Below are 15,471 nucleotides of genomic sequence, written 5' to 3'. Positions count from 1 at the left end.
CCTGATAGTTTTAGAATTCACAATCTGACACCATGTTCAGTGCAAACAGACAAGGCCACCTGCATCCTAAAACATGTTGTTATTGTTGTTGTTGTTGTTAGTTGCCATTGAGTCGTTTATGACTCATGACGACCCTATGTATAACAGAACAAAATGCTGTTCAGTCTTGCACCATATGCCTGACTGTTCCAGTGTTTTCATCCATTTTTGCGGTAATTGTATCAATCCATCGCATTGAAGGTCTTCCTCTTTTCTGCTGGCCCTCGACTTTACCAAATATGATGTCCATTTCAAGCAATCGGTCTTTCCTGACGATGTGCCCAAAATATGAGAGTCTGAGCCTAGTTATCTTCACCTCTAGGGAACATTCTGGTTGCATTTCTTCTAAAACGGATTTGTTTGTTCTCATAGTTTAGTTTTTTTTCCAGCTGGTGTTCTCCAGGTGGAATGGACCATAATTTCTAATTAGCACGGAGGGCCCCCAGTTGGGAAAGGATTTCTTGGGTACCCAACCTCTGAGCCAAATGTAAGACCAAATACTGGTCTTATTATTCTAATACTGTAGCATTAGCCTTCTCATCAAGGACTGAGGACTGGCAAAACACCTGGAAATCCAGACAGGAAACTTCTTCATTTTAGCCAGTCCATTTTGGACAGGAGGCCTGCAAGTCCTGGCAAGGAACCCATTGCTATAGCAACCCTACACCACCAGGCCTCTCTCTGCTTGCTCAAGTTTTCTGGTCTGTCCTTCATCAGACCCAAATTATTGGATGGGAGGAGCGTTGCTTTGCCCATTTTTCCCTGCTTGACTCCAGTAGCTGGAATTTTTGTAAGCAGGAGAGGCGAAAGTGCTTTTGCTCCCTCTGGCTTGAACTGCATGCGCTTGAACTGCACACACATGCCTTCTGTAAAACCACTCACCAGCATTTTAATCTGTATTATCCTGTGGTTTATAGTTTTAGCCCAAGGAGCTACCAGAATCTACTATATTGGAATTGTGGAAGAAAATTGGGATTATGCACCAACCAGGAAGAATCAGATCACAGGACAGAACCTCTCTGAGGATAAGTAAGTCAAATCAGGGTTTCCTGTTGCGAGGCAAAGATTTTGTTTAAAGTTATTTCATCACTTTGGATATATTGTGTTCATCACCCAAATGTAGCTGTTGACTTACCAGCTTCCAAGTTCTTGGCTTTCTATCCTTTCAAAAGTGTGCCCGGGCAATTTTTAAAGCAGCCTTAACATTCATCCTGAGATTGGTTTTTGGGGTGGGGGAATTGTGAAATGTGATATTGGATTTCAGTCAGTCAGATCCATGACACACAAGTTGCAAATTTCCCTGAGAAAGGATTGAAAGATGGGAGGAATTTCCTACATGTAATGTTTTGTAAGTCAAGATTAGATAAATGTTGATGTTATACTAACTGTATGAACCCCAACGTAAGTCCCCAAATTAAACTCAATGCATGTCCACTGCCCTGCGGACCTAGCTAGATTAAGGGTTTATATCATAAGCAAAAGGGCTGTAGACTAAGCCTATTTATTATGCCCACTTTAATTAGTAAAATTTTCTTTCTAAATAAAAATGCTCATGACTGTGCTGTGCATAAAACATAATGTCTAAGTGCCTTGTTTTGTAGCAGTTTGGTTGCTCTCTGTGTCTGCAGTGTTGAGGACCTTGCTATCTATCTACCCAGAGAATATCTAAGAAAAACATATTACACATAGGATGTTTCTCCCCGTGCAGCTGGAAAAGTTTTTGAGAGGCTTAATTTTGCCTTTTAATCAATGCATAATAAAGCAAACCGCTTTTAAAGATTCTTTCAATTTGTGCTCAACTCCGGGTGACTGTGTGAACACAGGTGGGGTTTTCCATTATTTTCTTCTGGAATGTGTTTTGATTCCCCAGTCTAGTCTACTACAGCCTTAGGATTTCCTTGTGGTCCCTCATCCAAGTCATTAACCAGATTTGATACTACTTAGTTTTTCAAAATCAGCTAAGATGGACACTGTGTTGCATTCATAATTAGAGGCTTTTAAAATTTCTTTTAAATGGTCTTCTTAGGCACCTTTTCACATTATTTGTTCACCACCACGAGTACCTTTGGTAGATGGGCAGCTATATAAAAAGGTTAAATAGATAAATAAATATTCAATTCTATTATGTACAGGAAGCCACACAAATTCCTGCTTCGATTTTTTTCTAAGCAAAATATCCTTTATGGATAGCTAATTGTCTATAATGCACCTACCCAGAAGAAGCATGGTCATAGTAGCAGTTTCCACCTCAAGTTTGTTCAGAAGTCTGAATAAGTCCATGCTTGCATGGAGAATTCTCTTCAGAAGAATGTAGGAAAAGCAGGATTCTCTATGTGGCATCTGTTAGGATTTTCAGATTTCATTGTGAAACCTTGATATTTTACATGCTCCTGAATGTGGATTACCTTAATGGAAAAAAAATCACTGTAAAGCACAACTTAAGAAGAGACTTTGGTTTTAAAGGACAAATGTAATATATCTATCTCTATCTGTATCATCTCTATCTCTATCTTGTCATATATAGAGACATACAGATATATATAGAGACATATACATCATCTACAACATACAGCGTAAGAACTGTGACAGCCACTATGTAGGACAGACAGGCAGAAGACTAGCAGAGCGCACCCACAAACACCAACTAGCAGTCAGAAGACGCAATGGAAACTCCTCAATCTCACAACACAGGGACAGACTCAACCGTAGTTTTAACTGGAAAACTGAGCATCCTAGACAAAGTCAAATCCAAAACCACAAGGGAATTCCTGGAAGCCTGGCACTCAGACAAGTCAGCCATCCACAGGCACATAGAAGTAAACAACATTTACATACCACTCAAAAGAGAAGATAAAAAGCTAAAAAGAAAACAAAATGACCAGAACACCCTCTTACCAGCAATCAACACCCAGATAAGCAAAGATTAACACTAGATGAAAAATCAAGCAGTAAACAATACCTTAGCTAATGGCTTGCCAAGTTTATTTTTTTCCACCATTAAATTTACAATGGTGGTTTGTTTCTCCTAGCAGCTAACTTCAACAACCCATGGTAAGACTTAACAAAGACTGTAAAACAGTGCAACTGAAAGCCATTAAGCTTACCAAATCTAGCTGCTTTTCACTGATGTTTATTGTTCATGGAATCATATACTTTTATTTATTTGTGGCTTATTTTAATAATAATTCTGGTTTGTCTTTTTTATTATTAGCTTTCTTCAGTACCTTTAGTTTAGCATAGACAAATTTACATTCAGTGGACAAATAAGTTTATTTATTTAGGAAATGTATATGATCTTAAATACATAACTCTAGATGGCAGACAATTTGCAAAAAAAATAGTACAAAAGAGTCCCATAAGCAGACAGAATGAAAATAATTGAAACAGAGAAAAAAGAATCTATACTTGCACAACAGACACACCTATATTGGGCTACCTTAAATCCTGGCCCTAATGTCTGAGGAAAAAGCCAAGTCTTAACAGACTTCTAGAAGGTCAAGTGGGTTAAGCCCTTCTAAATCTCAACTTGGATGCTTGCCAATATCAAATTTATAATCTTATATGTAAGTAGATGAGAAACTACCTTGTACCAGAAGAAAAATGAGATTGGGAGTCCATATTCAAGATCCAACTAATTTGTTTCTTAAATTTATGGCTCCAAGGTTCTACATATCTTCTTTCTCCCATTGGGTATTATCAGTTGCAGCTCCCAATCTGTTCTGGAAACAAACTGAGCCCCTGGTCATTCAAGTGAAAGCATCGTTGGGTACTTTCCATCATGGGGTACTTTGTCCCCAGCTCTCTATTCATGTCACACTCATCCACATCCCACATTTCTCCCATATTTATATTAAGTGGCATATTGCTTCTCTCTTTGCTGGTTATTTGTTAGGGGGTCTGTAACACCTGAATTCAAGATTCCTAGATTTCAGGTCTGTAACACCTGAATTTCAGATTCCTAGATTTTTTGTTTTGTTTTAATGAAGCTGAAATTGGTATACAAATTTGTTGAATTTTTTTAAAAATCCCCATATTCTGGAGAGTGGAAGTGATACAGCATTTGAACTTTGATCTTCCATAATGATTGAAATATGGGTTGAAAATTGGTTTTCCTGCTTTTCATTGTAGAGAAGCAAATAAGACCATGAAAAGAGGACCTGGCAGAATTGGACAAGTTTACAAGAAGGCAATTTTCAGACAGTTCACAGATGAGTGCTACTCTCAGGAGATTGCAAAACCATCTTGGCTGGGTTTTCTTGGTCCAGTGCTGATAGCTGAAGAAAGGGACACCTTTATTATTCATTTAAAAAACTTTGGTTCCTGGCCATATTCTGTACATCCGCATGGAGTCTTTTACAAGAAAGACTCTGAAGGTAAAACAAATGATTTCTTTTCAGTCTTACTGTTTCAGATGTTATTTTCCAATATTACTATTAGAGTGACTAAGGTGGTTGGAATAGTGTGATAGAACTAGGCTGAAGTGACCTGGGTTCAAGGCTGCCCCTCCCATCAGTTAGTCTGCTGAGATATATAAAAGTATCCCTGCTGTGTTGGACCGTATTCTTGACCCGTCCAACGTTCTGATTCTCACAATGAGTACCCAGGTACTTCCAAGGAGTTCATTAAAAGAACATAAAAACAAATCAGTCATTCATAGCTGCTGACATTTGGGATTCAGAGCTACTGTAGACTATTTCAGAGCATTAAGCTTTCAATAGTCTGACTAATAGTCTTTGATAAAACTAGATCATGTGGAAAATCTAACATCTTGCTTCTCTCAGCAAGCAGGGCATGAAGGCAATGGCCCTCTCCTGCTTTTGCTGTCCCAAATATTGCTTCTGAGCTTGGGGGTTCCATATAGCCATCACAGTCAATTGCCATGGATGGGCTATCAATCCTTGTCAGGGAACCACTACTTTGGATAGTTTACAAAACATCTGTAGGGTAAGGACCATCTGTACTTCTGGGGATAGGTTAGTCTAAAGAATGGGGACAACTGAGGAGTCCTATCACCTGGTCTACATCTCTTGTACTGCCCAAGGAGGGGGACCCACAACAGGCTCTCCTTTTATGACCGGACCATATGGGCAGATTTGATTCTGGCAAGGTATTTAAAGGCAATGCACCAGCACTTTGAATTGGGCCTGGAAGCCTACTGGCAATCAATACAGTTAACTTCTAAACTGTTGTTATTCCACCCTGATTGGGTTGTCCCATCAGGGGTCTAGCTGCTGCCTTTTGTATCAGCAGCAGCTTGAAAATCATCTCAAATCCAGCCCTACATAGAATATAATTCAGTAATCCAACTGAATGGTGATCAAGGCATAAGCCAGGACATCTTGGTCCACATAGGGTCATTATCTGGAGCATTAGCCAATACTGAGCAAATGCTCCCCTGGCCATAGCTTCTACTTGCTGTTTCAGCAGGAGCCAAAAGTCCGGGAGAACCCTAAAGTCATGAACCAACACTTGAGCAGCATGACCCCATTCAGAGTTACAGCTTTGAAAGAGGATTTCTCTGGAGAACAGTGGATGGTAGCAACATTAATCAAATAGGCTGTCCCCGGAAATTGTGGGACATTACAGTAGGGATTGCAAGGGAAGGATTTAGAGAGCTCCCTTGTGGGAATTAGAGCATCCAACCCAATGTATCACAGGTGTACTGTATGTGTGATAGTCTGTGCACCTTTAACAAGTTCTGTGAAAGAGGTGGGTGAAGCAGTGACCTTGCAGCTACTAAAAGGGATGTAAGGAACCAGATGGACCTCTTTTTGTCAGGGTATTCATCTCTGCAATCTTAACACCTTTAATCTCTGGAACCTGCAATGTTCTCCCAAGTCAACTGACCCACAAGAAAGATGAATTGAGCTGTGACTGCTGTTTTCTTGGCAGAATTACAGAAATGTTTGGCCATTGCTTTACAGGTGGTCCTCGCTTAATGTCCACTCATTCAGTGACCATTTGAAGTTACAACAGTGCTGAATGAGGGTTACTTACAACTGGCCCTTGAAGTTGCAGCCGTGTCAGTGTCCCTGTGGTCATGTGATCACGATTTGGGCATTTGGCAACCAGCCCACAATTATGACATTGCAGTGTCCCGCGGTCACATGATCACCGGCGACCTTCACTGCCGGCTTCTGACAAGCAAAGTCAATGGGGAAGCTGGCAGGAGATTGCAAATGGCAACCATATGACTGTGGGACCCTTAGACTGCATGGGATTTGCCTAACGATAGCAACTGGGAATGCTGGAAGTACTGTCATAAGTTGGCATAGTCATGTGACATCACACCTTACAACCATGTTGCTTAGCACCGGAACTCCCGGTCCCAATTACTGTTGATAAACAAGGACTACCTGTATTTCCAGATTTTTTTTTCCCACATCCTACCACTCTCCTTTTTAAATGGCATAAGAATCCAGGTGTACTTTTGAACTTTGGAAACAGAAGAAATGCTATTATGGCATTAAAGGAAAATATCGTGGATTCAGACTGTCTTCTTTCTGTCTCTGCTTCAGGGGCACTTTATCGTGATGGAACAAGCGGAAAGAGCAAAGTAGATGACTTTGTTCTCCCTGGGACCAATTACACATACACGTGGCCAGTTACTGATGATTTTGCACCTACTCCAGCTGATCCACCATGTCTGACCTGGATTTACCATTCACATATTGACACCCCAAAAGATATCAGCAGTGGGTTAATTGGACCATTGCTGGTTTGTAAGAAAGGTACAGCGTTTAGAATACTGTCTTTGGTTACTGAGGCTCTAAATGGCTTAGTATCAGAATACTTGACGCTGTTCTAACTGCCATGCAAACGTATCCATCCTTGTGCTCCTTGATCTCTTGGCAGCTTTCGATACTGCCAACCATAGGGTCCTTGTGAGCTGGCTTGAGCTGTGGGTTGGGGACTGGGGGCACTGTCTTACTGTGGTTCTCTTCCTGTCTCCAGGGCTGGTTCCAGTTGGTGTCGGTAGGCAGGGAGAGATCGTTCCTCAGGGCCTTCCTCTGTGGTATGCCACAGGGTTCTATTCTCTCTCCCCCGCTTTTCAACATCTACATGAAACCGCTGGGTGATGCCAGGCCCAGCCCAAGAATGACAAAGGATCAATCCAGCCAAATTTCAGTTCTTTATTTGTTCACACCATATAGGCAGAATCTTGCCAGACTAAAGCTACTCTACCTAACCTCAGGGGAAATAACTTGGTAGGGCAGTGCTTGTCTGAACCTTTTATTCTTCCTGCATTCCAGTCCCAGACTGTGTTTTCTCTTATCTTGCTCACCTCCTTGGAAAGTGCCCCAGCAGTGGGTCCAATTAACCCACTGCTGATAACCAGCCAAGTTACTGAAGTCCATCACAGGTGAGTTCATCTGCAAGTTTGGGGTTGGGTATCAACAGTACATTGATGACACCTAATTATATCTTTTGACCCTGGGCTGGCCAGGTGAGGCTGTCAAGGTTCTGCCAAGTGCCCGGAGGCTGTGCAGGTTTGGATGGGGATGAACCATCCCCGACTCAGTCCTAACAAGACCGAGTGGCTGTGGGTGTTTGGACTGCTCAGATCTGGGGATATTCCATCTATGACTTTGAGTGGGGTGGCCCTTCCCCATTCAAGGATGGTGCGCAATTTGGAGTTCTTCCTGGACTCACTGCAATGTACTCTATATGGTGCTGTCCTTGAAGACCATTTGGAAGCTTCAACTGGCCCAGAATGCAGCAGCCTTGGTATGCCCATGTAAAGTCTCTGTTTCATGAGCTGCAGTGGATGCCAGTTTGCTTTCAGGTGCTATTCAAGGTGCCAGTTGCTACAGATAAAGCCCTATGTGGCGTAGGGCCTGGTTAGTTGAGGGACTGCCTGTCTCCCATAGGATCTGCCCAACCAATCCGATCTGGCAGGATTGGTGTGCTCCGGGTTCCTTCAGTTAAACAATGCCATCCATTGAGACCTTCTCTGCACCTTCTCTGTACCAGCACCTGCCCTCTGTAATGAGGTTTCCTCCAAGATTCAAACAACTCACATCCTACTGGTGTTTTAAAAGGCCCTGAAGTCCTGGATTTTTGCCCAGGCCTTTGACAAGTGTGCTCAAAGCCTCCTTTTCTTCTTTTGCATTGTTTCCATCTGGGTTAGTTATCTTTGCCATCTTTGCTCTTTATTGTTTTATGTTGTTTTCTTGTTTACTTTTTTTAAACATTTTTGTAAATCGCCCAAAGTCGCAGGGAGTCAGGCAGCATATAAATTTAACAAACAAACAAATTCATTAGCAACAAGTGGGCAGTGAGATGTGAAGAGACCAACTTCAGGACCTTTTCCCTCTGCTGAGTTGCAGTGCTTTTCACCTATGCTCAAGATGGCCAGAAACTAAACCAGCATGTGTTGTCCTCGGTGCTGATCCTGATCCCACCTCAAGTCTTGTCCCTGTGTACCCACCACTGCTCACCACCTGACTATACTTCAACAAAATATAACCTGAGAAAGCCTAGCAGATTTTTTTTTGACTCTGCCATTGGATGGTGTTGGAATAAGGGGAGGAGTATTATTTTAATACCCATACAGCTAAAGACAACTTAAGGCTGTCTCACTCATGGGCTGGGGACAAGATGCAGGCATCCTGGGGTCACAGTGGAAAAAGGAAGTTGCCAAGGCATGTTTGTCTCATGGTTAGGAGTAAGTATGGAAAGGTCCTCCTTCAAAGGTCAACACCAAGCATGGAACTTCCTATAAAGGTAGCATCTCCTTTTGTCCTCCCTGATGTCTTCCACCTGTCACTTTGAAGCTGTTTTTATTCCTCACCTTCCAATACTAACCATTTTTTAAAAATTTAATACTGAGATGTTTCTGCTCTTTGTATAAAATGTAGGGTGTTTTTTTTTTTAATCCATTCTCTTGGAGACTGCCTGGACAAGTCCCTGCAGTTTTCCTGGCAAGATTTTTCAGAGGTGTTTTGCCATTGTCTCCTTTCTAGGGCTGAGAAAGAGTGACTGGCCCAAGATTACTCATCTGGCATCATGCCCAAGGCAGGACTAGAACTCCCGGTCTCCCAGTTTCTAGACTGATGCCTTAACTGCTACACCCCACTGGCTTTCAAGGTGTTACAGAGCATTTTTAAAGAAAAGTTTTAAAAAGGGTGTTATGATAATATCGTTTTTATATATGATAAATGCTGTGAGATTGTTATATGCACAAAAATGGAAACACTCTGAAATACCCAGAACAGAGGAATGGCTGGTGAAGATGAAAGAATTAGCAGAGATGGCAAAATTGACTTGTCTGATTAGAGATAGGACAATAACCACATTTATTAGTGACTGGAAACCCCTTATGGACTTTTTGCTGAAAAAAAATAAAAAAATGAACTTGTGACTTATGGGTTTGACGATTAGAAATGGTAGACTATGGAAAGAAGGAAATTATGTTGCAACTGTAGAGAGAGGGGGTAAAATATAAATGTACTTGTTACTGCTGTTAAGAAGATCAGAAGCAGCTTCTTTATAACTTTTTCATTTCCTTCTCCGAGTAAATTTCCTTAAGATAATTTTCTCTATTTCGTTTTAAAGGATTATTAGACAATACTTCAGCTTCAGTAGCAGTCCACTCTAAAGGCTTTGCCCTGATGTTCAGCATTATAGATGAAAACCTCAGCTGGTACCTGGATGAGAATATAATCACTTTTTGCTTAGATCCTAGCACAGTCGATAAAGAGGGTGAAGATTTTCAGTTGAGCAATATGATGCTTTGTAAGTCGTTGCCATAACTGTTGCCATTGTAAGTTGTTTTTTTACAGCCATAACTAGCTTGGAGTGTGACTTCTGGCTGCTATAGCTTCTCTTAAGTAAGAACCTGGAAATGGTAAGTTACATTTCAGTAATATTATTAGGGCCTTCTGCTTAGATTGCTTACAGGTTGAAACAGAGTTTCATTTCAAGCTGTGCTTCTCACTTGATACTTGACCTTGAGTCAAATGGTGACATTTCAGCATCTTCTCTGGAAAAGAGAGATTAGGTAAACTAGGGGAGGGTGGTTTTCAAGCCTGTAAGATTCATTTATAGTTTATTAAGAACTCCATGTTCATCAACTGCAGCTTAGTGTGATGTCATACAAACACGCATGGATGCATAAAGGACCAAGAAGTGAACCAGAGGTCAAGAGCAAAGGGAGTGAAAGATGACAGGACTATATCAGAACTAAGGAGAACTTTGATGTCAGATAAGGTTCAATTAATTCAATAACCAGTATATGTGGGCAGAGTCAGTTTATGGCCTTAGAATTTTGCTTTGATTAACATAACTAAACAGCAGGAATAGTATTTTAGTCTAGAAGACATAATACTTTGAAATCCCCTGTTGCTCTTCCCAAGAATGAGGTGGTGCACAAGGGTGGAATAAAAGAGGTGAAATGGACCTCAGACATTGTCTGCTACAATCCAGTCTCCCACTTACTGAACAAATAACACAAGAGGCACCTATGGAATTCCAGACAGATGGCCATCCAACCTCTGATTAGTTAATTCCAGAGAAGGCAATCAGTTTCACACTGGAAATTGGCATTTCCTTTAGACTTTTAACCTAACATTGCAAAATGCTGTGTTTTTTTAAACACAAATTGCTACATGCATGTTCTCAGGATTTGTTTTGGAAAGCAAATGCTTTGTTGCATTCCCATTTCTCCTACCCATTGATCGTTTTCTTTGTATTATATATTTATAGCAATTAATGGATATATGTTTGGAAACATCCCTGGCCTGGAAATGTGTGCTGGTGATTTGGTGTCTTGGTTCTTGATTGGAATGGGGAGTGAGTTGGAAGTTCACTCTGTGCACTTCTTTGATCACACCCTAATTGACAGAGGATATAGGACAGATGTCATTGGCCTCTTTCCTGCTACCTTCATCACAGCAGAAATGATTGCAGAGAATGTTGGGAAATGGCTTTTAAACTGTCAAGCCGATCGTCACATGCAAGGTATACAATGCAACAAACAGCAGCATGCTAGGTATTCAGAAATGCATGCCATGTTATAAGGCAGTGTGGAAACTTTTCTCGGTTTCACATCTGGGCCAAAGCAGATCCTAAATCCATGGCAGACCTGAATCTAACCAGGCTCTAACCCTTACCTCTATCGCTAAACAACCCTGAGTCCTGTATCAGTGTGTTTGGGTCCACTTGGAGATTTGTGCTTAGAAGATGCTGGAGGAAAGACCGTTAGAAGAAGAAATCTCTGTCATGGTTCCAGTTGGAGAGTCTCAAATTCTACCAGTAATTTTCTTCTTAAGGTGGTTTCTTAGACAAGGATAATGACGGAAGGACTGGTAGGGAAGCCTTTTGGGTGCATGGGGGAAGAACCAATTTTGTTACTGCAGGCCAAATGGCAGCTCAGGACAAGGTAGTGATTTTTGCTCCTTATTCTCAGCATGTCAAGGGCTGCACATTTGAAAAAAGATCACAGTTCATTTACGAACTGGTTTTGAGAGACCCAGGAGTGGAACTGATAACAGTGTACATGTGCCTTGAACGGACTGTGATAAATATCTTGGACAAAGACAGCTTTTGTGGGATTAGACCAAAAGAGATTAAAAGCTTCTCATGTTTCCTTTTTGCACTGCAGGAGGTATGGCAGGATTATATAGCATCAAGTCCTGTGGTCAAAACATTATGGGCCACTCTTCCTGGAATGGTCAGAAAAGAAAATATTTTATTGCTGCTGAAAGAATTATGTGGGATTATGGGCCTGGTGGTATTAATGCATTCACTGGACAACCTTTAAATGCCACTGACAGGTCAGCATCATTTATTAATTTATTCAATCCCCCCCTTTCCCCTCATCTTTTATTAATATGTTTCCCCCCTCTCATTAGCATAAGTTGCAAGTCACTTCGTAAGAGCCTGGAACTTTCATGTTAATTTACTTAGTCCACATAACTGTGTTGGCAGAACTCACAGAGCGAGCTAGCTGCATTTTCATAACGTGCAATATTTGATTAGTTTTAACTTCAGATTATTTTAATGGTTTACTATGTCCTGCAAACCTAGGACATAACCTATTTGGTTAGTTGGGGGGTTAATAATCAAGTACACCAGGTTATACCAAATATACGCCCCAACCACAAATGCTGAAGAAGCTGAAGTAGAGCAGTTCTATGAGGATCTGCAGCACCTACTGGACAACATGCCTAAAAGAGATGTTATTTTCATCACGGGAGACTGGAATGCTAAGGTGGGCAGTCAAATGACACCTGGAATTACAGGTAAGCATGGCCTGGGAGAACAAAATGAAGCAGGACATAGGCTGATAGAATTTTGCCAAGACAATTCACTCTGCATAACAAACACTCTCTTCCAACAACCTAAGAGACGGCTTTATACATGGACTTCACCAGATGGACAACACCGAAATCAGATTGATTACATCCTTTGCAGCCAAAGGTGGCGGACATCTATACAGTCGGTAAAAACAAGGCCTGGAGCTGACTGTAGTTCAGATCACGAACTTCTTCTTGCACAATTTAGGATCAGACTAAAGAGATTAGGGAAGACCCACAGATCAGCTAGATATGAGCTCACTAATATTCCTAAGGAATATGCAGTGGAGGTGAAGAATAGATTTAAGGGACTGGACTTAGGAGATAGGGTCTCGGAAGAACTATGGACAGAAGTTGGCAGCATTGTTCAGGAGGTGGCAACAAAATACATCCCAAAGAAAGAGAAAACCAAGAAGGCAAAATGGCTGTCTGCTGAGACACTAGAAGTAGCCCAAGAAAGAAGGAAAGCAAAAGGCAACAGTGATAGGGGGAGATATGCCCAATTAAATGCAAAATTCCAGAGGTTAGCCAGAAGAGATAAGGAATTATTTTTAAACAAGCAATGTGCGGAAGTGGAAGAAGACAATAGAATAGGAAGGACAAGAGACCTCTTCCAGAAAATTAGAACCATCGGAGGTAAATTCCAGGCAAAAATGGATATGATCAAAAACAAAGATGGCAAGGACCTAACAGAAGAAGAAGAGATCAAGAAAAGGTGGCAAGAATATACAGAAGACCTGTATAGGAAGGATAACAATATTGGGGATAGCTTTGACGATGTGGTCAGTGAGCTAGAGCCAGACATCCTGAAGAGTGAGGTCGAGTGGGCCTTAAGAAGCATTGCTAATAGCAAGGCAGCAGGAGACGACGGCATCCCAGCTGAACTGTTCAAAATCTTGCAAGATGATGCTGTCAAGGTCATGCATGCTATATGCCAGCAAATTTGGAAAACACAAGAATGGCCATCAGACTGGAAAAAATCAACTTATATCCCCATACCAAAAAAGGGAAACACTAAAGAATGTTCAAACTATCGAACAGTGGCACTCATTTCACATGTCAGTAAGGTAATGCTCAAGATCCTGCAAGGTAGACTTCAGCAGTTCATGGAGCGAGAATTGCCAGATGTACAAGCTGGGTTTAGAAAAGTATGCATGGTATGAAAAATACACATCTGGAGAGTAATGCAAGAGAGGTTTTCATCATGATGTAAAAACTTAGGGTAGAATTAGATGCTGTGGGAGAAGCATAGGACTGTATATGAGTTTATGCTACTGTTTGCCATCCATCTTGAGGAGAATAAAATAATTTCCTCCATCACTGGAATGCCATGAACTGAAAAGAGGGTAGAATTACTCCTTCCTTCCCTCTCTTGATCATGGAAGGTGGCCAAAATGCTGTTGCTGCTTTTTTTTCTCTCGTAAATGGGGAGGGAGTTGTGGAATTGCTTTTGAATGGTTAAGGGATAGGTAAGGAATTGCAGCGAGATTGAGGACAGGTTCAGTTTGAACTGGGATGGTTTTGAAAATGAGCAGAATTACCTCTTGGATTTGATGGGACTCAGAGATGATGTCCTTTACTATCCAAGACCGAGGAATCTTCCAGAGCCAGTCAAATGACTTTTTATATCTATTATGTCTTTCCCCACCAAACTGATTTTTGGGTAAGGAAATAAATGAAAGAAATAGTGGGGACACAGAGAAGGGATACAAATAGATGACTAATTCTGGACAGCTTCTTTATAAAACATGGTATGGGTCCAGAGTTATGAACATTGTTATACTTTTTTCTTGTTTTCAAGTTATGGACATATATTTGTGAGCCAAAGTGAAGATATGATAGGTTCGAAGTACAAGAAGGTAGTTTATAGAGAACACAAAAATGAAAAATTTATGGAGCACAAAAAAAGAACCTTAAAAGAAGAACACCTACAAATTCTAGGTGAGGAACTTGGATAAACCACGAGGCATATTTTTGATACATGATTTTAAAACAATTGCAAAACCTTCACCTTGCCAAGGAAATCCCTTCTGATTTCAGATACATTTATTCCTAGGTATGTGTGCTTAGGAGTATAACATCAATGTAAAAGGGTGGGAAATGGCTTGGTCCTCCACTCCAAATTGTCTTGGCCCTCCACTCCAAACAGCTTCCATTTCCTTCCTATTTTGTCTGTCTCATAGCTCCTCTTTCTGCAGGGCAGCATTCCCCACCAGTGTTCTGCAGTTCAGGTGTCCCATTTACTGTCCTGAAAGAAGTAACCCTGCAATGCCATTATCATAGAATCATAAGTCTGGAAAGTACTTTGGACTTTTCTGGTCCAAGCCTCTGCCCAAGGCAGAATCCTCAAAACATCCCAGAAAAATGGGTAACCAACTTTTGCTTCAAAAGCTCCAGTGATAGAGCCTCCATGATTTCAGGAGATAACATGTTCTTCTGCTTAATAGCTCTCACCTTCAGGAAATCCTTCCTTCTTTTAAGTTTGAACCTTCCTTGTAGAACTTCTACCCACTGATTCTTCTTCTAACCTCAGGCACTATGGAAAATAAATCCACACCCTCTTGCCTATGACAGCCTTTCATATACTGGAAGATGGCCATCATGTCTCCTCTCAGCCTTCTCTTCTTGAAGCTCAACGTACCCATTAATAAGATAATTATTGTATTGTATGCAACCCAGAGCAGGTTCAAGTTCCCATTTGCTTGAAGAGCCTGGGCCATTCCCTCTCAGTTCCACCTACCCTGTAAAATTGTTGCTTTAGGAGAAAATAGGAGGAGGAGGGAGTATTAGGTATGTTCCCCGCCTTGAGTTACTTATAAAAATAATAAAGGCAGGATAAAAATCAAATAAATAAATAAATAAAAACGAGGAGAAAACATCCTTCCCACATAAACCATCGTGAGCAACCAGAGAGATGCTAGACAGAAATGCAGTGAATGAATGAATGAATGAATGATCACATTCTTCCTTTGGAAAGTTTAGAGCAGCCACCTGTCTTATCCTGGGCGGTGATATGATTGACACTCCCTTATTTATAACAACATGTGTCACCTGACTTGGCATATAAATAGAGAAAGAAGGAAAATGGAAAAACCTAGTGATCAAAGGTAAATGCTAACTGTTCAGTGATACA

General features: G+C 41.1%; 1 protein-coding gene across 1 annotated transcript in view; it reads left to right on the top strand.

Annotated features, from left to right (window-relative positions):
- The first annotated feature begins 898 nt into the window (after positions 1-898).
- Positions 899-15,471, top strand: part of HEPHL1 (hephaestin like 1) — a 29,329-nt gene continuing 14,756 nt past the window's right edge. The window contains exons 1-7 of the mRNA XM_063304738.1: positions 899-1,068; positions 4,168-4,412; positions 6,558-6,770; positions 9,598-9,777; positions 10,747-11,001; positions 11,645-11,816; positions 14,140-14,279. Coding sequence (XP_063160808.1) covers positions 899-1,068; positions 4,168-4,412; positions 6,558-6,770; positions 9,598-9,777; positions 10,747-11,001; positions 11,645-11,816; positions 14,140-14,279 — 1,375 coding nt within the window. The remainder of the gene's footprint in view (positions 1,069-4,167; positions 4,413-6,557; positions 6,771-9,597; positions 9,778-10,746; positions 11,002-11,644; positions 11,817-14,139; positions 14,280-15,471) is intronic.

The sequence above is a fragment of the Candoia aspera genome, chromosome 5, assembly GCF_035149785.1.
Source record: "Candoia aspera isolate rCanAsp1 chromosome 5, rCanAsp1.hap2, whole genome shotgun sequence".
NCBI lineage: Eukaryota > Metazoa > Chordata > Lepidosauria > Squamata > Boidae > Candoia > Candoia aspera.
This window is presented reverse-complemented; position numbering and strand designations above follow the sequence as displayed.